Below are 22,351 nucleotides of genomic sequence, written 5' to 3' on the forward strand. Positions count from 1 at the left end.
GGGCAATGACTCTGTTTCTATGATTCAAGTTAGACTTCTATTCTCTTGACTTAGAACTCTTCCACTATAAAGATCAAGTAAGAATTTAGTAAACTGCCCATCTATTCCACTTCTAGCCAACCCTACATGTCTCTGTGAATCAGATTATTTCTGACTTTCTATGCTTTCACTATACTTTCCATTGTGGTAACCATGCCCACCTTGACTTTGGTGATTAAGTGCCACCACTGGCCCCCTGCCCCTCTAGCATCCAATTATCCCCATTATATTTAGGTTTTCCAATCCAATGGCAAAAGTTCCCACTGTAATATCTGACCTTCAGGCAGGAGCAATCACAGAGCTCTTCAAGGATAATAGGGCTACACTAACAAATTTCTTTCTCACAGTCATGGAGAAAGCTTCCAGGGTGAGTGAGCAGATCTTACATGACAAATACTCTCTAACATTCCAATCTCCCTAAAACTTTGCATCCATTTGTCTACAGTATACCAAGGGAGTCTGGCATTTCATCTTAATTCAATGTAAATCAGCTTTTGATCCCTGTTTCACCAACCAAACAAACGCCTCAGTCTGTGACATTAAATGCAAAATCTCTGCCTTTATCCATAAATTTTGCATGATACAACTTTATGTTCCTTCCACAACCATCCCTGCGTTGATATCCATTCCCACACATAAACTCAGGATTTCCATCTGTGTAAATTGGAAAAATCATGTAGTTCCTTTTGGAGTGTGGTATATCTCCTTATGGATCACACTTTCTACTTCACCTTTTGGGGCCTGCTGGGACCTGAGACTTGTTACAAGTCTTGGACAAAAGAGGGCTACTGGAGGTGGGTTCTGAGAAGAACCAGTACTGTTTTGAAAAGCAACTACCTTAGGGGAGGCCTTTATAACTTCCTCAGGCTAAACAGGATTAATCTCTTCAGATGGAGAGGAAAACAATGTTTCTACTGGCAATAAGATTCAGTAGAATTTAGGGGTTCAATGTCCCTATTTCATCAGAATCAAATGTCCCATTCCAATTTTCAGGACCCCATTCCTTCTCAAACAATACCCTCATTTTAACAGCAGACACCCTGTGAGATTGGAGACTCAGTTCGTGTTGTTATTCATTTATAGAAACTCTGGGTTTGTTTTACAGTCATCTCAGCTCTGCAGCTCTGGGATATAAGGGTTTCTTTCAGAGCAGACATAGAAAACTTTCAAGTCTTTTATGATTTATGCAGCACTTGAGCTTGCAATTTGAATCCCTGAGCTGATCTTTTCCTTTCCCTACTTTGTCCAGTGAAATTCAGAGCAACTAGTCAATCTCATTATACTCACTAGTCTGACAAAAAATGTTTTGAGGTTTCAAATATATGGTTACCCAGAACCTTGCCTCTTAAAAATATTTAAGAGTAATCATCAATACCAATGATGATATTTTGCATATGTCTATTGCTACCCCATGCCGTGGCCATCAGAGCTGTCTTTGCTACTAGAAATAGAGTCATTGGTTCCTTTAAATCTAATCAGATGAAATAATCAATTCCAGAGACCTCTGAATCAACCCTCCAAAATCATCATTAAGATTCTTTTCCTTTAGAACAATTCTTAGTAACAAAATCTATATTAGTTTAGTCAGGGTTCTCTAAAGAAACAGATTAGATAGATATAGATAGATAGATAAATATGTATAGATAGATAGATAGATAGATAGATAGATAGATAGATAGATAGATAGATAGATAAAGATAAAGACAGAGAGACAGACACAGAGAGAATATGAGAATAATTTATTTTAAGGAATTGGCTCATGTAATTGTGATTGTTGGAGCTGGCAATTTTTAAATCTGTAGGGCAAGTTAGCACCTGGAACTCAGGCAGGGTTTCTGTTACAGTCTTGAGGCAGCATTCTTTCTTCAGAAAACCTCAGTCTTTGCTCTTAAGACCTTCAGTGGATTGAATGAGGCCCACCCACATTTTGGAGGGTAATGTGCTTTACTTAAAGTCTACTGATTATCAGTATTAATCTCATGAAACAGTAACATTTGGACTAGTGTTTGACCAAACAACCAGGGGCACCATAGTCTAACCAGGATGACACATAAAATTAACCATCATAATGTATAAAGCATTCAGTATGGATATCTGTTTCCTGTCTTTCTTTTACTGTATCTCTAATATTTAGGAAAGTTTATAATTTTGCTCTAGAAGTTATTTTAAGGATTTTAGATTTATGAAATATCCTTTCTTTATTTGGCTCCTTATTATAAACCCCATTAAAATAAAGTTGTAACCTTCCCGGCCCCAACAATTATACTACCATGCACATTCAGTAAATATTAATAGTTTTTATTCATTTACCTTTGTTTTCTCACATATGTTTCATTTTTCACTATTTAATTTATTAGCCTTAAATAACACTCTTTGACACCCAGCGGTTGCAATGAGGCAATCAGGAAACTAATTTTACTTTCCAGCTACTTACCAAACACATCTGCTCTCATTTGTGTTAGATGAGTGATTCCGATTGTCAAAGCGTATACAATTTACAGTCCGTTTTCTCAACTCTATTATTTTGTTTGTTAGATCAGTAATTACTCTTTCACCTGGAGTTCATCCTTTTGTAGTGTTCTCAAGAAGGCTCTTGCAAAGAATATTCACTAAGTCTCTTGTGTGTTCACAATGTGTATTTGTTTTTAAACTTCAAGGTCAACTTGCCTTGCCTCACACTTTCTTTCCTAGAGTATCTTACAGGTTTTCTATGCTCTCTCTTCTTGGTAAAATGTGGTTGTGGCTGTCATAACTTTTCATTATAAAATGGGGACCATATATGTTACCGTACAAACTGGAACAGTTGTAAGAATGAAATGGGACAATGCAATGGGATAATTATACTGGGATCATAGACATAACATTTGACTGTCCTTCACAAATAAGGATTAGTGGGATTTTGTCCAGAGACAACTGTGATTTATTATTATATGGCCTGGGAAAAATTCATAGATATATGAGGAAATAAGACAGGAAATGAGAGTGAGGTATTTGAAAAGGCCCACATACAGTAACTTTCCCTCAATCCTCCAAAGATGATCTTTAGAAAGTGTGACCAGAACCTCAGATTAAGCATAAGGAACTTGGAGTATTTATACCTCCATGCACATTTGTCATTGTTTAAGAGCTGTTCACAGGAGGACAAAACTCTGGAGACAATTTCTGTTCTCTGCTTGTGCAGACAAATGTGGTTCTGGCCACCTGTGTGTAGTTATCTGATAGACTTGCTGGTGCCGACTGCTGGGAATGGAAACATATATGGAGGCTTCATGAAAACAAATGGTAAAGGGGTCTGATAAAGTATGAGTGGAGTATTAACAAGATGCTGTGGTTCCAATTTAAGGGGGACTCATCATAAGTCTCTCTATTCTTCAAATTATGGTTAGTTATAATTTCCAGGTGCAGGGGGAATTACAAGGAAAGAGATAGTGGCAAGAAATATAGCCCCCACTGCTGCAGTTGGTCTCTAGGATATAGTTGATATTTTCATTGTCCTTATCTTCTACTTGTTCGTGTGTGTCTCTGTGTGTGCGTGTGTATGCCCACTGTCTTCCCCCTCCCATCCCCAAATATATTTATGTTTGTTCCAGGACAAGTTGTCAAAAACATTATTATTTTCTTATTGAATGACTATGACAATACTGTCAAAAAAACAAATTAAAAATGATTTTGGACTTCTAGCCTCTAGAGCTGTGAGACAATAAATTTCCGTTGTTTAAGCCATCCAGTTGTAGTACTTTGTTGTGGCATCCCCGGCAAACTAATATTGATACATCCCTCTCTATGCTTTATAGGAGAAGTGGGAAAATTCAGAATTAAACCACCATCATTTTTCTTTCAGAATATCTTATTATAAAATATATTAAAAATTTGACAACATAAAATATTATAGAACATGTAGAACAACCCAAACACACACACACACAGACACACACACGCACACACTCAGGAAAGCTGTTGGCATTATCTTATAAATTTGGTAAGTACCTTGTCTTAATATTGAACTCCCAACCTATTTTTTGCACATGCCTGTGCATCTGAGTGTTGCTGGAAAAACACACATCATGCTGATTGCTCTCAATTGAAATGTGTGACTGCCAACCTCAGAGTCGTTGGGCATTATTGTTACTCAGAAACAAACTACACTTCTCAATTCATTTTTCATCCCATTCTGCTAAAAAGCTATTTCATTCTTCCTCCTTTTCCCACAAATATCCAGAGCTACCTTATCATCATCACTCTCAGCTAATAATCTCACTTTCAATTTCACAGGAGTTAATCACAGGAGATCTCCTGCAGGATCTCATCAATCCAGCTACCTGCAGTTGTGTCCAAATTCCCTTCTTGCTCCCTGGTTTATTTGGACAAACTGTGAGAATCCCAGCTAAGGTCTTCACTTCCCTTTATGCACTATATCCCCTCTCCTTTACATATGCAACATCTTAGTTCCAATACTTTACTCTTCATATTTTGTCCAATATTTTACTCTATAATACATTTTTTAATTTTTCCCTCTCTACTAGATCTTTACCATCAACACATAAATATGTCATTATATCTATATTCTTTTAAAAATGCCCTCTTAATTCCAATTCTACCTTCAGCTACTGCTCCATTGTTCTTTAACTTCTCTTCACAAGAACATACTTTGGAATAGTTGTTTATACCAACATTTCTTAGTGTCCCTTTATCTCTTGAGCCCTATTTATTTATCTTTCATCATCTCCCCACTGTACTCCTTTTATCAAGTTACCAATTAATTTCCCACTGTTAAATTAATACTTAATCTTTAACTTGACCTATCAAAATCACATAATACACTTATTGTGCTATTACAACAAAATAGCATATAACAGATATCAACACATTATTAATATTTATGTATCAATAGCATATAACACATCCCCTGTTTCTTGGAAGAATGGCTTCATTCGGCTTCCAGTTATCTATTTTTATCTGACTTCTCCTCTTCCTCTTTAGTCTTCTATGCTAGTTTAGCCTCATTTCCTGACCTTTTAGTGTTGGATACCACAGAACTCAATCTTTTCTTTTTTTTTCTTTTTTTTTTAAAGGAATTCCTTTATTTTTATTTATTTATTTATTTATTTATTTTTGGCTGTGTTGGGTGTTTGTTTCTGTTCAAGGGCTTTCTCTAGTTGAGGCAAGCGGGGGCCACTCTTCATCGCGGTGCGCGGGCCTCTCACTGTCGCGGCCTCTCTTGTTGCGGAGCACAGGCTCCAGACGCGCAGGCTCAGTAGTTGTGGCTCACTGGCCTAGTTGCTCCGCGGCATGTGGGATCTTCCCAGACCAGGGCTCGAACCCGTGTCCCCTGAATTGGCAGGCAGATTCTCAACCACTCCGCCACGAGGGAAGCCCAGAACTCAATCTTTGATATTCTTCTTTTCTCTAGCTGTACAACCCCTTTTTGATCTCACATAATTATATAGCTTTGATCACTATCTGTATGCCAAATGCCTGGCAGATCCCTATATCCTGTGCAGACCTCTCTGCTGAACTGCAGCTGCGTAAATCCAACTAACTAGAGGGCTTATCACAAGTTTGATGTCTACCAGTTGTAACATTGTAATGCATAGACAGTATAAAATAGTAGTTTAATGTTTAACCCTGTGTTGAAAGGCCACATTGTACTACTTTATAATATTATTTGTATAATAATTCACACAAAATTATCAATTGTTTAACTATTGTTTTACATATAACCCTGGATAAATTTAATACATTTCCCTAAATTTGTGAAGAGGGATTTCCTATTTTATGTATACATATATTCATATATACATTCATATTCATATATATGAATATATTTATATCATGTGCTATTATATGATATATTCATAAATATAAGCATATACATATATATGCTTGTATATATACTTATCATATATATAAGTATTTGGATATCTCTCTATGTATTATATACACACACACAATTATTTCATATTGCAGTAGGTTCTAATAATTGGATGCATCCTTTTATGGAATTAGTGCCAGTACAGAAGGAGAAATGCTTGCATTATTTTTCCTTGTCATATAAGAGAAGGAAGTTTAGGACAGGAAAAGTCACAAATGACCTCAATGCTGAAACAACATGTATATGAAAACAATTGGATTATAAAATTAACTGGTAATACTATAATAATAATTAAAATTTACACTCATTAATGAAGATTAGCACTAAAAATTGTATCTCATTTTCAAGCAATTGTCTATATTTGTGTAATCATATAATCCAGAGTTTGAAATTTGGACTATTGAAACATCTATATTTCATAGGAATAATAAAGCAATTTCAGTTTTAAAAATTAAAGTGCATCACACTTGAAATAGGCCTTAAAATCTTTCCATAAAGCTCATGAATGAAGCTTCATTGGTCAAAAATAATGATCTCTATTTCATGAGAAAATTTTAGTGACTTTATTATAACACACAGCTTTCTCCTGTCATTTGAAAGAATTTTAAGCATTTTAGTTGTGAAAATATGTAGCCAACTTATACTTGTTACACATAGTGAAAAATAGTAGTCTTCTGTTAAATTTAAGAGCATTATTCCAAAAACTTGGAAACTGATTTGTCACCTACAACTTGCAATGAAAAACTGTCTATATTGAACTTTTTTTTTAAGCATGCTAGCAAACCCAAAATATAACAGTGAATTAATGTGTAAAATACATTTTTACACTGCCTGGCACAGAGATAATTTTTCTAGAATATACCTGGAATTGTGAGAAGATATGGCTTTTCAGTGTTACAGTTTTGTAACGTGACAGGTATGTCACAGGACTCAGAAGAAAATTAGAAAAACAGCTTCTATTTTAAGAGAGAAAATTACATTAAAATTGTGATTTTCTTCTTGTAGTAAAGCCATTGGGTATTGCATATATACTTCACTAATTAGTTTTAAACTGTGTATTCAAATGAATAGCTCCATTACTCCTATATGTTAACAGATGTCTCTTGAAATAATTACTATTTAGGTTTTTAAAGTATTTATTAAATGTCTGCCAAATTACTTAAAAATCATAATAGACATTTAATGGGTGCTTTAAAACCGAAATAGGAAATTACATTTGATTATAAGTAACTATAGGTTTATAAAGCTATCATTATATGTCTATTAAGACCATTTAACTTAAGTGTTACATAATTAGAGAAGAGCCAGGATTTTAATTGCACGTTTGCAAACTGTTAGCTTGCTTTGCTAAATATTCATTTTATCCACTGCAGAACAGTATGAGTGAGGTATGAAGATTTCATCATTTCTTTACTTAAATAATTTTCACTGCACTTTGTGGGATTAAATGATCTAACAATTGCATATCACATACAATAATGACCATATGCAAAAAAATAAAAAGATATTTATATTGAAATATACCTTCCAAAGTAGGGTACATTTCACTTATGCCCCCCACAAAAAAGCTCTTGATGGGCCAAAGGGTATTTCTTTTCCCTCCTTTCAGGTAACTGATTAAGACTGGTCCTGCAACCAAATAGTAGAGATAGAAAAAAATTGGTATCAAACTATGATTCAGTGCGTACTGTCTTAGTTCTAGAAAGTAGGTCTCAAGTTGCCAATAAAAAAAGCATAATTTCCCATTAATTACCTCACTAAGCAGTTGTTTGTTATCACAGAAGTTAAGTGGGAATTAAAAGAAAGACTAAATTACACTTTTATGCCTTGAAGTGCCAACTCATCTCAAAGTCAAGATTGGGATACAAAATGCAAAGAGAGTAAGATTGTAATTTGGTTGCAGATTCAATTCAGTAGATAAATAATGTACCTCTGACTGCAGGCTTTTAGAGGCACTACAACTCCTTTCACAAAGGTATCCACTTTTAGTTCTTCAGTATATCTCTATTAGACACCTGAGGTTGCCTCTTGTAAACCTGAAGAAGAAAACATTCTGCTGAGAGGCAATTTATTTATATAGCATTTCTTCTCGAAACATTTGCATTTAAACAAGATTTTGATGTCTTTGGAATCCATCTGCCTACGCTTACACTATTTTTTATCCCTGAATAAACATCACCTGTGAAGTATCCTAAATACTGTTGCTATTTCACTTCCTTAATTTTGTACAGATCCATTTAAACTCACGGTATAGCTTGACTCTTTTAACTTGGGACCTGGAGGTAGGAGTTTTAGTGTCTCCATGTATTCTTAGTTAATAAAGGTAACCCAACTGAGAGAGTAGGGCTCATAACCCACTTGCTATCTTCAGATCCATTTTTAGGAAAACTAAAGGATATTACAGACATAAATTTTCATGGCAGTCCACTGGCTTTTCACCATCCCATCAGAATGCCCTAAATTTAAGTTATTCCAGATACTAAGAAGTCCTCTACTTTTTCTGGTCTTTCTTTTTGGCTATCTTCTAATTTAAATCATTAAAAATAAAGTAAGTCCTTCAGGGTCAACTTACCACTGATCTTTAGCTTCAACTGTTGGCTGGGACTAGTCAGAGGTGAATTCTATTTACCTTCATGTGTGTCAGACTTGGTGAAAGTCAAACATTCGATATTCAAAAAGAGTTATTTTCTTGGGAAAATAATTTTAATTTGTTGTTAATATTTTTTAATGGAAACTGTATAATAAACTCTAGATTCCTTTGATTTGTTCAATACAGGAAAATTAAGCAACAGTCAACTCTGCATAAGAATTTGAGTGGATTTAGCTAGTTTCCATTATACTAGAGAGAGTGTCAAAGTCACACCATTTCCTATTATCACTTCAATGGCAATGAGGCTGCAAGTTGCCATTTGTAATTACACTTGCACTATTGTTTTATTTACACAGATCATTTCATTTATTTACACTGCTATTTCTCGTCTGTAGGTGTCCTCCCTTTGATACCTGCCTTAAAGTGATAATCTCTAGGTTTTATGCTGAGTATAGACACATATTTACCATGAAACAGAAGTTTCCCTTAACTTGCACCAATTCCCAGGAAGGGGTAATGTGTTCACATCATCCTATGTTTCTGTAAAACTTACAAAAGTAAGATATTTTCACATTCCCTTTTTTTTTCTTTGATGAAGTCCCTGAAAATTATGTAATCTTTAGTCCTCACAAAACCTGGATCTTCCACTGGCTATGTGAAAATGAAATTCTAATCACAGTCACCCACAGAATGGAGTAAAAATTTCTAATGACGGCTTTTTTTGTAATCTCCCAGGAGACAGCCTTTGATAAATCTGACAAATTAACAACATGTTGTTTTCATGGAAGAATTTGAAGAAAAATAAAATGGAGGTATCCTTTGCTTACAGAACATGTTATTTCTTGCTGCAGACATTAAAAATGTTGACCCTGACTTCTTTGTCAATAACAGGTCAGAAATAGGGTTTCATGGAAATTGATCGGTAAGTTTGGGTATGAAACAGTTCTAATGATACATTCTGTAAACAGATACATTCTGTTTCCCTCGTATCTGCCTCTCATTAAAATTAGTTTTTGTAGATACAGTTTGGTAGGTGAGTGTATTTAAAGCAGATAGATGTTTCCATTTTTTTAAGCTACAGGAGGGAAAGAGTGAAAGGAGATATCTATATAAAGCCAAATAGAATCTTTCAGCCCAGTCAGTTTCAGAAATGATTTTCTAGCATGTACTGATATTCACTCCTACAATGATTCAAAGATATTCATTCCTTTTGAAGCAGCACACCGATATTCTGTGGTGTTGAAAACAAGCTAAAAAAGAAAGAACTGAGGATGAGATTAAATAACTTAGAAACTTGCTTTTTATCAAGTATTTAAAAAATTTTCATTATACATAGAGGGAAGTACAAAAATAACATAAACAATGTACAGCTCATTAATTTATCATGATGTTCACACATCCATGGAACGACCATATTGTTCAAAAAGTAGAGTTTACCAGCTCCCGAAGTTCCCTTCCTGCCCCCTTCTAATTTCCTTTTGCGCATGGTAGTCACTCGACTGAATAGCATGGAATTGCTTTGCCTGTTTGAACTTCATTGAAGTTAAATATAGCACTGTGTATTTTGGGCGTACTACTACAACAAACATTATTGCACATATGCACTTTCTTGTACATGTAATTTTGGTGCACATATGAGCATTCTTGTACAGAAAATATGTATTTTAACTATTCCAGCGAAGATGTCGTGGTATTAAACTGAATTTCTATAATTACTAATAAAATTGAGCCCATTGCCATTTTTATTCGCCATTTGGAGTATCATATTTTGTATGTGACTGTTAAAGTCTTTTTTATAGTTCATTTTCATTTGGAACTGCCTGTTTTTTGAAAAAATTTTTTGAAATAATTTTAAATTTACAAAATAAATACAGAACAGAGAGTTGCCTTATACCTTTCCCTCAACGTTCCCCAATATTAACATCTTATATAATCATGGTACATTTATCAAAACTAAGAAATTAATATTGATACAATTATTAACTAAACTTCAGATGTTATTCAAAAGTCAACAGTTTTTCTGCTAATGAATACTGGATACTTGACCAATGATCCATGAAGTGTGAAGTGTGCAGTTTACAATGTGATTGGTGGAAACAGATGTTATTTCCTGTTCTGTAAGAGCCCTGGGTACTATTCTCTGCCATCCTTTCAGGTGTTTCCCCTCCTTCACCCATCCCAGCCTTGAGTAGTTTTCTCAGATACAGGTTATGATCTGTATTCTCCTGAATACTGTAGGTGACTCCCTACAGAGCTCAAGTTTTCTCTCTCTCTCTACCCCTCACCCTTCATTCTCTTTCATTCTGTCTGTCTCTCTCTCTCTCTCTTTCTCTCTCCTATTTAATCTCAATCTCTTCTTGTTAAATTCACCTCTCCAGTACTCAGCTTTGTGAACTCCAGCCACTATGGTCTCCCTTGTGACTCAGCTCTGGGTCTCAAACTCAGGATATCTTCTAAGTTCTATTTTTGCCTTCCCTCCCAACCCCGCTGCTTCTTCACAATGCCTTGGAAACACTATCAAGGCAGTAACACAATAATTACAGGGTTCCACTGATTTGTTTCCTGTCTCACAAAATCACTGTGCTAAGTTGACTGATACCCAATGTCTGAAAAACTGATTTATCATATCTCTTGTAATTGATTTCAAGGAAGGAGTGTAAATCCATTTCCTGTTACACCATCTTGGCTAGAAGCAGAATGCCATTCTCTCTTAATTGAGATCTACTTTATTAGTGGAATATTGAACTGTGTAAATATTTTACAATGTCAAACTTTATTTCTTCCATGAAAATATCAATTGAAGGGTCTAGGAGTTCTTATTCTGAGTAAATTAAAGCTTGATGAAGATCCATAAATAGAATACTGATTGTCACCTAGTTACATATGTTAAGTACAGGTTACTATCAGTATGATGCAGCAATTTTAAATCACACTAATTGTTCTGAAAATTGTGATGCTTTGGCTAAATTTTGAAGGGTATTTAGAAGTGAACTAGACAAAGAAAAGAAAGCAGTAAATTAAGTTGAGAGAATAGCATATAGGATTCATATACTACATTTGATGAGAGGTTATTGCAAATGGTTTAATAGAGTTGCAATGACAAATATCCAGAAAATGCCAACAGAAAAAGCTACAGATATGTAAATAAGCTAATGAAAAACATCAGTAGAGAAGATAAAATCATTGTAAGCTAGAGAAGATGTACGCATTGAAATTCCCATTCAACTTTGCTTCACCCTTCATATTGAATTTATCTGATTAAATTATGTCTGACAAGTACTCCAATTGTCACTCAAATACCTTTCTATATAAGCTAACATACTTATCCTGAGAAAAGTTGAAAAGTTTGAAAAGTTACTTGGCCCTAGTTTTATAGAGAGAAAGTTTTATTCTATACCCTTAATAGAGAATATATGAAAGCCTATATTTTTGCTAAATACTGGGGGAAGGAAGGTTAGCATAAGTAGACCTTTTAGTGTCAAGGTATCTAGGTATGCACTTCATTGCAATCTCTAGGAATTACCTGCCCAAGTCTTTAAAAGCAAAATGAGCAAGAAATTGTAATATATTAGTGGTTTTATTACAAGCTAAAATTTAAAGAAATAAAATCATTGAATTTCCCCTTAGATGTTTTGTGCTGTCTTCCAATAATTTAACTGCTTTATTTTAACTTGCTTACAGTTTATTTTTTGAACCCTATGAGCTGATTTTGCACATCTCTACAAATGGGCATTGATTGAACTGTTTAGGAATCATTTTTAAGTGGTAAGTCTAGTGTTATTTATCATGATCTTAATTTTTATAACTTTCTTAAAAATAGTCTAGGCTAGGAACATGACTTCTGACAGTTATATTTGAATTGACAGAAAGAAGACTAGAAATTTACTTCTATAATAAACTGTGCAATATTTCCTTTTAACGTGTCAACTCCTCTCTTTAATACTTCAATTTATCTATCAAAACCAGTTCATAAGAAGAAAAATAATTTTTACATAAAAGTGCAGTGGGGTTTAAAAATTCACTTGTTGAATGTCTCTGCATTTTAAAGGAGGCTGACAAAATATAGATTTGTAAAATAAACCTAAATCTCACTGCTAGTGATAATTGCTGATAAAGCAGTTGTGTGTGTGTACGTGTGTGTGTGTGTGTGTGTGTGTGGTGCTGTTGTTTTGCTATTCTTTACCACACCTCTGCCACATTTTAAAATAGTATAGCCAATTAAAAGTAGTAAAAGAAAGAGCATGAAAACTACGTGAAAAATTTAGATAGAATTGTGTGTCTGAATCATGGACTCAGTTGTTCTCAAGATTTCCAACAAATAACATTGTGACTTGGTCATTAAGTCATTCAGGAATAATCTTATAGGAGGAATAACAACCACGCCATCCTTAGCATACATTTCTTGTTACACACCTTTTGTGATTCTATGTATTCTCTCGCCCTTCTCAGTGTCCAATTTTCCAGACAAAATCGTGTCTGGGACTTTTAAATTAAAAACACAAATCTATTTATAGATTGCTGAAAAAGGAATCCCTATTGCAAACACATCCTGATATGTTAGTCACCTTTGCTGGGGTAACAAATAACTCCCCAAATCTCAGTGTCTAACAATAAATATTTATTTCTTGATTACATTAGAGTTGTTGGCCAATTGTTTCTGTACTTCAGGCCACAGTCAACTGTATGCTATTCCATGTAGCCCTCATCCTGGGACAAAAGTTTTAAGAGCAGTTCATGTGAGCTAACACAAGGGAATAATTGTCAAATCAGACTCATAAAAAATTGAGAGATCTAACAAAGTATCAAGATTTACTAATAATCTTGTTTATAGGCAATCAGGTGTCTAAGATGAAGAAGAGAGGGTTCCAGGCCTTTCTTCCCAAGCCTTTCTTCCTGCATTGACCATGCACTTCCCAGGCCAGAATAAGATGGGGAATCTCTGAGTAAGTTTCATGCTTCACATCACACAAGAGTCAGGTATGTTTAAGTCATGAGCTAGCTCTCTCATATGCCACAATAGTTGTATAGCTTGTATAGCTTACAAGTAATTCTCTAAAGAAGCATATCTCATAAATCCTTAGATCCATTTTGCTGTATATATGATCCAACAATTGCTGAAAAAAAGAGATATTGAAATCTGCAGTTCTAATTATGAATTTGTCTATTTCCCCTGCAGATACTGTCACGTTTTTCTTTGTGCATTTTGAAGCTTTATTATTAGCTGCACTCATATATAGGATTGTTATATTTATGTCAATTATCTTTCAAATAGATTAAAAATAAGACGAATTACATTGCTTATACCGTGTATCTACCATTTCTGATGCTCTTCATTCATTTGTGTAACCCCAAATTTCCATTTGGCATCATGCCCTTTCTACTTAGAGATTTTTAAGTCTTTCTAATGTATATCTTCTGAAAATAATGTCTTAGTTTTTGTTGCTCTAAATAAAGTATTTTTTTCCACCTTCACTTTTGAACAATAATTCACTGGATAAAAATTCTAGGTTGACAGTTAAAAAAAAATTTTTCCTCCACTATCCCGGTTTGCACTGTTTCTGATAAGAATCTGCTTTAACACATCTTTAAAAGTATTGTGCCTTTTTTTTCTCTTAAAGCTTTAAGATTTTCTCATTATCACTACTTTTCATGGTGTGGTTTTCTTTAGATTTATTTTACTTGGTGTTCATTGAGATTCTTTGACAAGCAAATTTATATTTTTCATTAAATTTAATAATTTTCAATCATTATATCTTCCAGTACCTTTCTCCTCTCCTTCTTTGTGTCCAATGACTTATATGCTAAACCACTTGCTATCAGTTAATCCAGCTCTTATTTTCTTCAGGTTTTGTCCTCTCTGCACTCCATTTTGGAAGTTTCTGTTGTTATGTCTCCCAGTTTGCTGATCTTATGAATGTCCTAATATGTTAATATTGTTATCAAGTGTTGTGTTTCTCTCCTCAACATTCACATTTTTTCCTTCTTATGGATCATATGAAGCATTTATAATAGCTCTTTTAGCTTCTGTTGTCCACTAGTTCCATTACCTTTGTCACTTCTCAGTTTATTCTATAGATTGATTTTTCACCTGGTTTGGAGTTATATTTTCCTGCTTTTTTGCTTGCCTTATAATTTCTTTTTGGGTGGGCATTGTGTATTTATGTTCTTAGTTTTTATATTTTTGTTACCCTTTCATGCTGATTTGTTGTAACATACATTAAGTTACTTGTAGTCAGCTGTATCCTTCTAAAGCTTGCTTTAAGTGTTTTTAGAGCAGGTCTAGAGCAGCCAAGAGTCCAGAACTAATCTAGCCCTGTTTGTAAGGTAATGCCATTCTGAGGATTCTGTCCAATTTTTTGTTAATCATGAAATCTTCCTATTCTGATCAGTGGGAACACAAGTAATTCCCAGACTCCTGAAGCTCCAGTTTTGTTTTTGTTTTTGTTTTTTCTTTTTATCTGCCTTTACCTGGAAGATTTTTCCAGAAACTCAGGTTGTTTTCTCTCATGGACATGTGGATCAGTATCAACTAACAGTTTAAGAAATAACCATTCTGCAGGTCTCCACAGCCATCTCCCTGTGAAAGTCTCTCCTTTTGTGTATGACACCCCAAAACATGAGCCTTCTTCACCTTTTCAAACTCAGGTTTCTGTCTCTTATTTCAGTAAGCTGACTGGGCTCTGTTTAGTTTTTCCCAACTTGTACTCTTACCTGGAAATTGTCTCTAGACAGTAAAATGTTTTCTCCATTGTTTCACAGTAACTTGACAATTCTTCCAGGTATAGAGCTGGTGCAATCATAAGACTTCCCTCATTTGTATCCCTTCTCTTAGTAACCACAGTGCTGCACTATTATCTCATTTATGAAAAAAAAGAATGTTTCGTATATTTGTTTCCATTATCTGTTTGCTAGATTTGCCAGGAAAATCCAGTCTGTTAATTTACCTCGATGTTCAGCAGTTAGCCATCTTATTTTAAATAATTTATGGAGGAAAAAAGATAGAGATGAACCAGTTTAAACACTTTTGGGGATAGAAATTAAAACATAAGTTTCTCATATCGTAGACAGCACCTAACCAAGTGATCAATGTTAACACCATCAGTAAGAAAATGTATTACTATTATTGTGTACTTCTTGATATAAAACACCAGGAAAGTCATGGCATTCCTTTTGTGGTATTGTTAAAAATGCATAACTTAAATTTAATTATGAACAAACACCAGACTCTGAGAAATAGTCTATAAAATACCTTGTCAATAGTCTTCAACTCTTCAATACCATAAAAAAAAGAGTGAGAAACTGTTTTAGATCAAAGGAGACTAAGAAGAAATGATTGAATGGGATGCGTGAGACTGGGTTGAATATTGCTCTACAGAAAGCACATTGTTGGGGCGAATGTTAATCTTTGAATAAGGTTGGTAGAGTTAAGAATATTTTCATGTCAATGTTAATGTCCCAGTTTTTATTACTGTGCTTTGATTATGAACGTTGTTAACATTTGAGAAGCATTATGAAGTGCATTTGGGAATTCTTTGTGCTGTTTCTACTTCGTATACAGTCTTTTGTGTACATATTAAATTATTTCAATATGGAAATTCAAATATGAAAAAAGAACTAAAAAGAGAACTATTCCAATATAAATTGAAGCTACAAAAGGAGAAAATATCCAGGGACATTGAATTATTCTTGTGGCATATTCCTGAAAGCACCTGTTCTGGCACTGACAATGTTACTAATGCCTTGGGGCACTTCTACCTTCTGTTCATTCTTCATTATGCCAGTCTTTCTATTCCATTATCAGCGCCTTATATACTTTCATACTGCGTATCTTTTGTGTTAAGTTACAATCTAGGATTTTAAAGCCATGCTTGCAAGGCTGACAACTATGACAGTTCTGTCTGACTTAGGAAAATAGTTTACTCTAAATGCCAAAGAAGCATCTTTTATATATTCTTGTATTTTATCCTTCCTCAATTATAACTAATTTTGTTAGTTAAAATAAAGCGAGTTAAAAATAATTTTCAAGAATACATGTGGTAATTCACTTTGTATCATTAATGTAACATTTCCAATGTGTATATTTATTATAAAGAAATGTACTTGCCATGTACAAAATGCCACTTAGAAAGTAATGCCAATACCTCTTTATTATGATACAGTTTTAAAGGTGTTGGTTACTGCATTAGCTTTAAGTTCAACTCTCAGTTACAGAATGACTTACAAATGTTATAAATATTGTTTCTCCTTTTCACAAACTTGGTAGTATAGAGCTCCGATTGCAGTTTCACAAGCATCATTGACCCAATCCATGTTGTTACTCAGCCATCTTCAATCTCTAGCTTTCACCCTGTGGTCCAAAGTGACTGCTCTAATGCTAGTCACCATGATAGCATCCCAGCTTTCAGGGAAACAGACATGAAAAAAGAAGGTTACTCCTTCATAGAAATTTGTTGCACAATATTTGTTTGTGTCACATTGGCCAAAAATTAATTACAGGGGCTTCCCTGGTGGCGCAGTGGTTGAGAGTCTGCCTGCCAATGCAGGGGACGCGGGTTCGAGCCCTGGTCTGGGAAGATCCCACATGCCGCGGAGCGACTAGGCCCGTGAGCCACAATTGCTGAGCCTGCGCGTCTGGAGCCTGTGCTCCGCAACAAGAGAGGCCACGACAGTGAGAGGCCCGCGCACCGCGATGAGGAGTGGCCCCCGCTTGCCGCAACTAGAGAAAGCCCTCGCACAGAAACGAAGACCCAACACAGCCATGAATAGATAAATAAATAAATTTAAAAAAAAAATTAATTACAGGGTCACAGACATAAGTGAGGGAGCCTGGGAAGTATAGTATATTCAGGGAATCCAGGTATATGGGGATCCTATTATTCTATAAAAGCAGGATACATATTGGGCAACAGCTAGTTGTTTTTGTAAAAAGTACTTAATGGATAGATAGAAAAGAAAAAGTATCTGTAACCATCCAAATAAGAAACTTTATTTCATACACAATTTCAAATAATTTTTAACTTAAAATGTTACATAATAGCCCTTCTTGTTATACAAAACAGCAAAAATATTGTCACTTACTGATAATGTCTTAATCATCACTGTTCTCCAAATTTAAAACTCTGCTTAACAAGTTACTGATCATCTTGGAGGAGGAAGAGGGTCGTGATAGGGGAGGAGCACGTAAATGTGTTTCTGGAGCACTGAGAATGTTATGTCTTGACCTCAGTGGTGGTTAAATGAGTGAACACTTTACAAATATTAGTTATGTTTTCTGTAACTTTTTAAAATGCATGTTTATTTCTCAATGCAAAATTAAATATACATATATGTGTGAAAAAATAAAAAATAACTCAATTAAGATGTTTATTAACTTAAATTTGGAATCAGTAAGTCCATTTAAAAGAATTATTGCATCGCATTATTCTAGAAATTAACACAATCCCAGGGCAGAAAAACAGTTATTACAAACATTTGACTAAACCATTGAATACGTCCAAATTGTATTGTGCTGAACACATTTATTAGGGACTCTTATTTGCAGAACACTGTGGCACTGTGTAGGATAAGATAAACACTGTAGTTTATCTTATCCTATCATCTCTTGGACAACTTCCCAGTATATGCCATAGAAATATGGCATTGTAGACTTTAATTGCGTGCCTTTTATGGCTGCTGCCAACATAAGGGTAAAAAGATTAATCACTCCTGCACTTAGTAAACATACTAGGACCTTTTAAAGATTTCAGTCTTGTTCATTTTTCCAAAAGGTTCATTTGAATGCACAGAAGTACATTTTGATTGACTACCTTTCCCACTATTTCAATGGTCAAACTAAAAGCCGGGACACTTATCAACAAGAAGAAAAACCCATTTGAAATACAGTACACCTGGGAGTAAAAATGTTGAATAAAACTAGCAATTTCAGTTCAGACTTTTGCATTGTTTTAAATAAAATGGCAAAGAAATACCCTATATTAAGTAAGGTATATATTTTTTTCCCAAATGGCACATTTATGTATGTTTAGAAACAAAAGTTGGGAGGACATTACAGGATACTATGTGCTTTTAAGATGCCCTAAAACAAAAGTACAATTCAACTTTCTATCAAACGTCGCATTGAGCAGTAGGCAGAACTTTCTGTAGATTAAAAAAAAAAAAAATTGTTCTGTGTTCAATTCTCTGCTGGTGTCTATGACCCCTGGTTAACTTTTATGCTTTCAATTTGGCTTTGTTCTGGAACATTTTTTCCTGTGTTACTTAAAGTACTTTCAGTTACTCTGGAGGGAAAATTGTATTATCAAAAGCAATTGCTGTTATGACACTGCTTCTAGAATCTTAGAGCTTGACAACGAGTCTTAGACTTCTACCTTTTAAAACAGATTCTAGGATTTCCTTTTTGCTATGTCCAATCATGCCAAACCATACTTATTGTTAGCTTGCTGAATGGAAAGGCTTGGAATAGTTTATAACACTGACTGACCTATGAATGGGAAATGCTATCCCATGAGTAGAGGAAACAGTCAAATTCGAGGGGTGCAGCAATTGACAAGACCAGAGCACTAAATCGTACCTCTGAGGATCACACTGTCACACGCGCCCTAAGGTAAAACCTCAACATTTTTAGCATCATTGTTCCAGGTAACACCTTACCTAAGGAAAAAGGACACCAAAAAGATTCAAGTAGCATCTTAGGTTATCCAGCTTCTATTCCCACAGAGATAAGGTTTGACCCATAGTTCTAAGATCAAAATCCCTTGTTAGAAAACTATACATGAAATAATTACCTTGGAGGAGAATGGTAAATTTTAAATGATGGGGAAAAGAAAAGATGTTAATAACATGATTTGAAAATTCTTTGACATATCAGTAAATTATTACTTGATAATGATTAAGTAAATGATTTTGTAACTAATTAGGGGATTAGCCCACATTAAGAATAGACTCTCCTCTAGCTCTGTTTTCTCACACTCAATAGTTGCCTTGAAAGTGCAGATGGACATTGGAAATCTCGGAGACCCCATACCCTAATATCAACCTCATGAACAAGCAAAATCTCTCTATACTGTGAAGTAACCTTGCTTTTCATAGATACAAAGTCTTTATTATGATTGTCAATATCCTTTTACAATCTCCATGGCTAGCTTGTTCAATTTGTATTGCTAGAAGTTAGCATACACACTAGCTGTCTCAACTACCTTTCATTGAAGAAATAATGAATGTCCCCCAAGCTGCTCATATATGATGATGCACCTTCTTTACAAGTACTCACAACAACGTCTAACTTATTCATGGCAGAAAGGGTCTAACAACACTTTCAGTAATTGAAGCAACCACTTTTAATTATATCCACAGATCAATTAGTGAGAAGTGCAGCACTTGATTTATTTATTTTTTAAATTTTACTTAATTCCTGAAACATCTGATCTCTCAGAGTCATAGATCCAAGCTGATGCCCTAATTCCCATATAGCTTCCATTGCGGAAGTTAAAAAAATGTATCTGTCATCCTGAAAAGAAATCTTTCTGGGTAATAGTCTCAATCTCATCATTTTATTCTGGAAGGACATTTTTTCAGCAGCAGCTCCTCCACCACCTATCACAAGTATTCAGTCTCGGACATGGTGATCACCGTCTTAATAACTTAATTATATTTTCAGTCTTGCCCAAATACGTATTCTCTAAATGCAGATTTCTTGGCATCTTTGGGCCAAAAATGGCAATTCAAAATCTATTAATTAATTTGCAATTCATAGTAACCCTAGATATGCCTCCAGCTAGCACAACTCTGCCTCACTCAAAACTGGACCAATGTAAGGACATCCGAACAGCACGGAAAGCTAGAATTGAATAGGAGCATAAACACGAGTGCTTACTTTGAGTGATTGCACGGAGTGCAGATTGTTTTGGGAGCATGCTAAGATCATTCTAAGTTGCATGCAAGTGGAAGATGATTTGGAATTTAATATGAGCCAGAAATCCCATTTTGTATGAAATAAATAAATTTAACGTCACACATTTGTACAAACAGGTAACCAGTGCATTTGGGGAATTCTGCCTCGTGGAAAAGACAAACTATTCATTGTGTGTCATCAGAATTATAAAAAAAAAAATCACAAATATTCAAAATGACATTTTCTTCAACTATAGGAAACAAAACCAGAAAACAGCTAGACTACTATTAGATAAAAATGTTTTAATTGAGTTGATTTTCTAAATAAGTATCACTGCATTTTTCTATCCTTATTGTAAACAAAACAACTTCAATTTTATGCTAATTCATATACAAATATACTCTACTTTAAATTTATGTTCTTATAAAGAATTTCCTTAAATGTATAGCGACAGCTATTTTTCCAGATTGATTGTTATCATGAGTTTGCCTTTTCAAGTGGTATATAATCCTTGACCTGTTAAAGAAACTGCATGTTGCGTTTCCGTCCTTTCCCTCGCCTCCGCCCCTGGCCCAGGCCCAGCGCCGCTCTGACTGCACAGCGCTTGCTCTGAGCTCCCGGCAGCTCCATCTACCGGGACCTCATCAGCCATGCTGAGGTGCTCTCCGACATCTACAAGATCAGGCAGGTCGCCAAAGGGCTGTGTCTGGAGGTGGAGGGGAAGATGGTCAGTAGGACAGAGGGTAACATTGATGACTCACTCACTGGTGGAAATGCCTCTGCTGAAGGCCCAGAGGAGGAAGGTACAGAAAGCACAGAAATCACTGGTGTCGATATTGTCATGAACCATCACTTGCAGGAAACCAGCTACACAAAAGAAGCTTACAAGAAGTACGTCAAAGATTACATGAAGTCCATCAAAGGGAAACTTGAAGAACAGAGACCAGAAAGAGTAAAACGTTTTATGACAGGGGCTGCAGAACAAATCAAGCACATACTTGCTAATTTCAACAACTGTCAGCTCCTTATTGGTGAAAATATGAATCCAGATAGCATGTCTGTTCTGCTAGACTACCGTGAGGATGGTGTGAGCCCATATATGATTTTCTTTAAGGGTGGTTTAGAAATGGAAACATGTTAACAAATTTGGCTGTTCCTTTGGATCTAGCACCTGTCGTCATAACTGACTGGCTGCAGCTTTCCATCCACACAACACCAGGACTTAGACAAATGGGACTGATGTCATTTTGAGCTCTTCATTTATTTTAACAGTTGATTTATTTGGAGGGGAAGCATTGTTTTTGAGAAAAAAGGTATGTCACGTAGGTTGTCTAAAAATAAAATGCATTTAAACTCATTTGAGAGAATGACTCTAGTTTAATATGTAATATCTAAATCCATCCTGTGTAGCCTTCTTGGAGAAGCTAGAGCCTGGTTGTAGACCACTACTAGAAAGCATAAGACCATCTTCAGATAACTTCTACAGTAAAAACCACTTCTGGCACTTGTAATATAAACAAGAATCAAAAGTAATTGAGTTGAAGTAAAGGGAAAGACCATGCTCATAGCAGTGCCAGCATTTGAAGTGGATTTCTTACCCATTTCATCACCTACAAATGGAAGTAGTTAACTCTGGAAGAGATTACCTAAAGAACAAAAAAAGACTAACACAGTTGGAAGCAAAAAAAAAAAAAAAGAAACTGTATGTTGCTGTCCCACAAATAACCACCACGTGTAGGTACATATTTTTTTGTTTTTACTTCTAACATTCTACAGAGCAGAGCAGCAACAAGTAAGATTGTATACTATAAACTTGTACACAGTCCTATAGTGTCAAAAAGTGTTTATGAGCTTTTTAGAAAGCACCAGTAAAATAGCCAGAGAGACAATGTTGGGGTCTTTGATTTCCCTAACAGATTGAAGAGACACTGTGTAAATAGCACAGCTGTGTTGATACACA

General features: G+C 35.0%; 1 protein-coding gene across 1 annotated transcript; it reads left to right on the forward strand.

Annotated features, from left to right (window-relative positions):
• Positions 1 to 21,077: 21,077 nt before the first annotated feature.
• On the forward strand, positions 21,078 to 21,532 carry LOC133093202 (translationally-controlled tumor protein-like). Its single transcript, XM_061192957.1, has one exon. The coding sequence runs from the start codon at positions 21,116 to 21,118 to the stop codon at positions 21,530 to 21,532; it is 417 nt and encodes a 138-aa protein (XP_061048940.1). The 5' UTR covers positions 21,078 to 21,115.
• The last annotated feature ends 819 nt before the right edge of the window (positions 21,533 to 22,351 follow it).

This window comes from Eubalaena glacialis, chromosome 6, assembly GCF_028564815.1.
Source record: "Eubalaena glacialis isolate mEubGla1 chromosome 6, mEubGla1.1.hap2.+ XY, whole genome shotgun sequence".
In the NCBI taxonomy this organism is placed as follows: Eukaryota; Metazoa; Chordata; class Mammalia; order Artiodactyla; family Balaenidae; genus Eubalaena; species Eubalaena glacialis.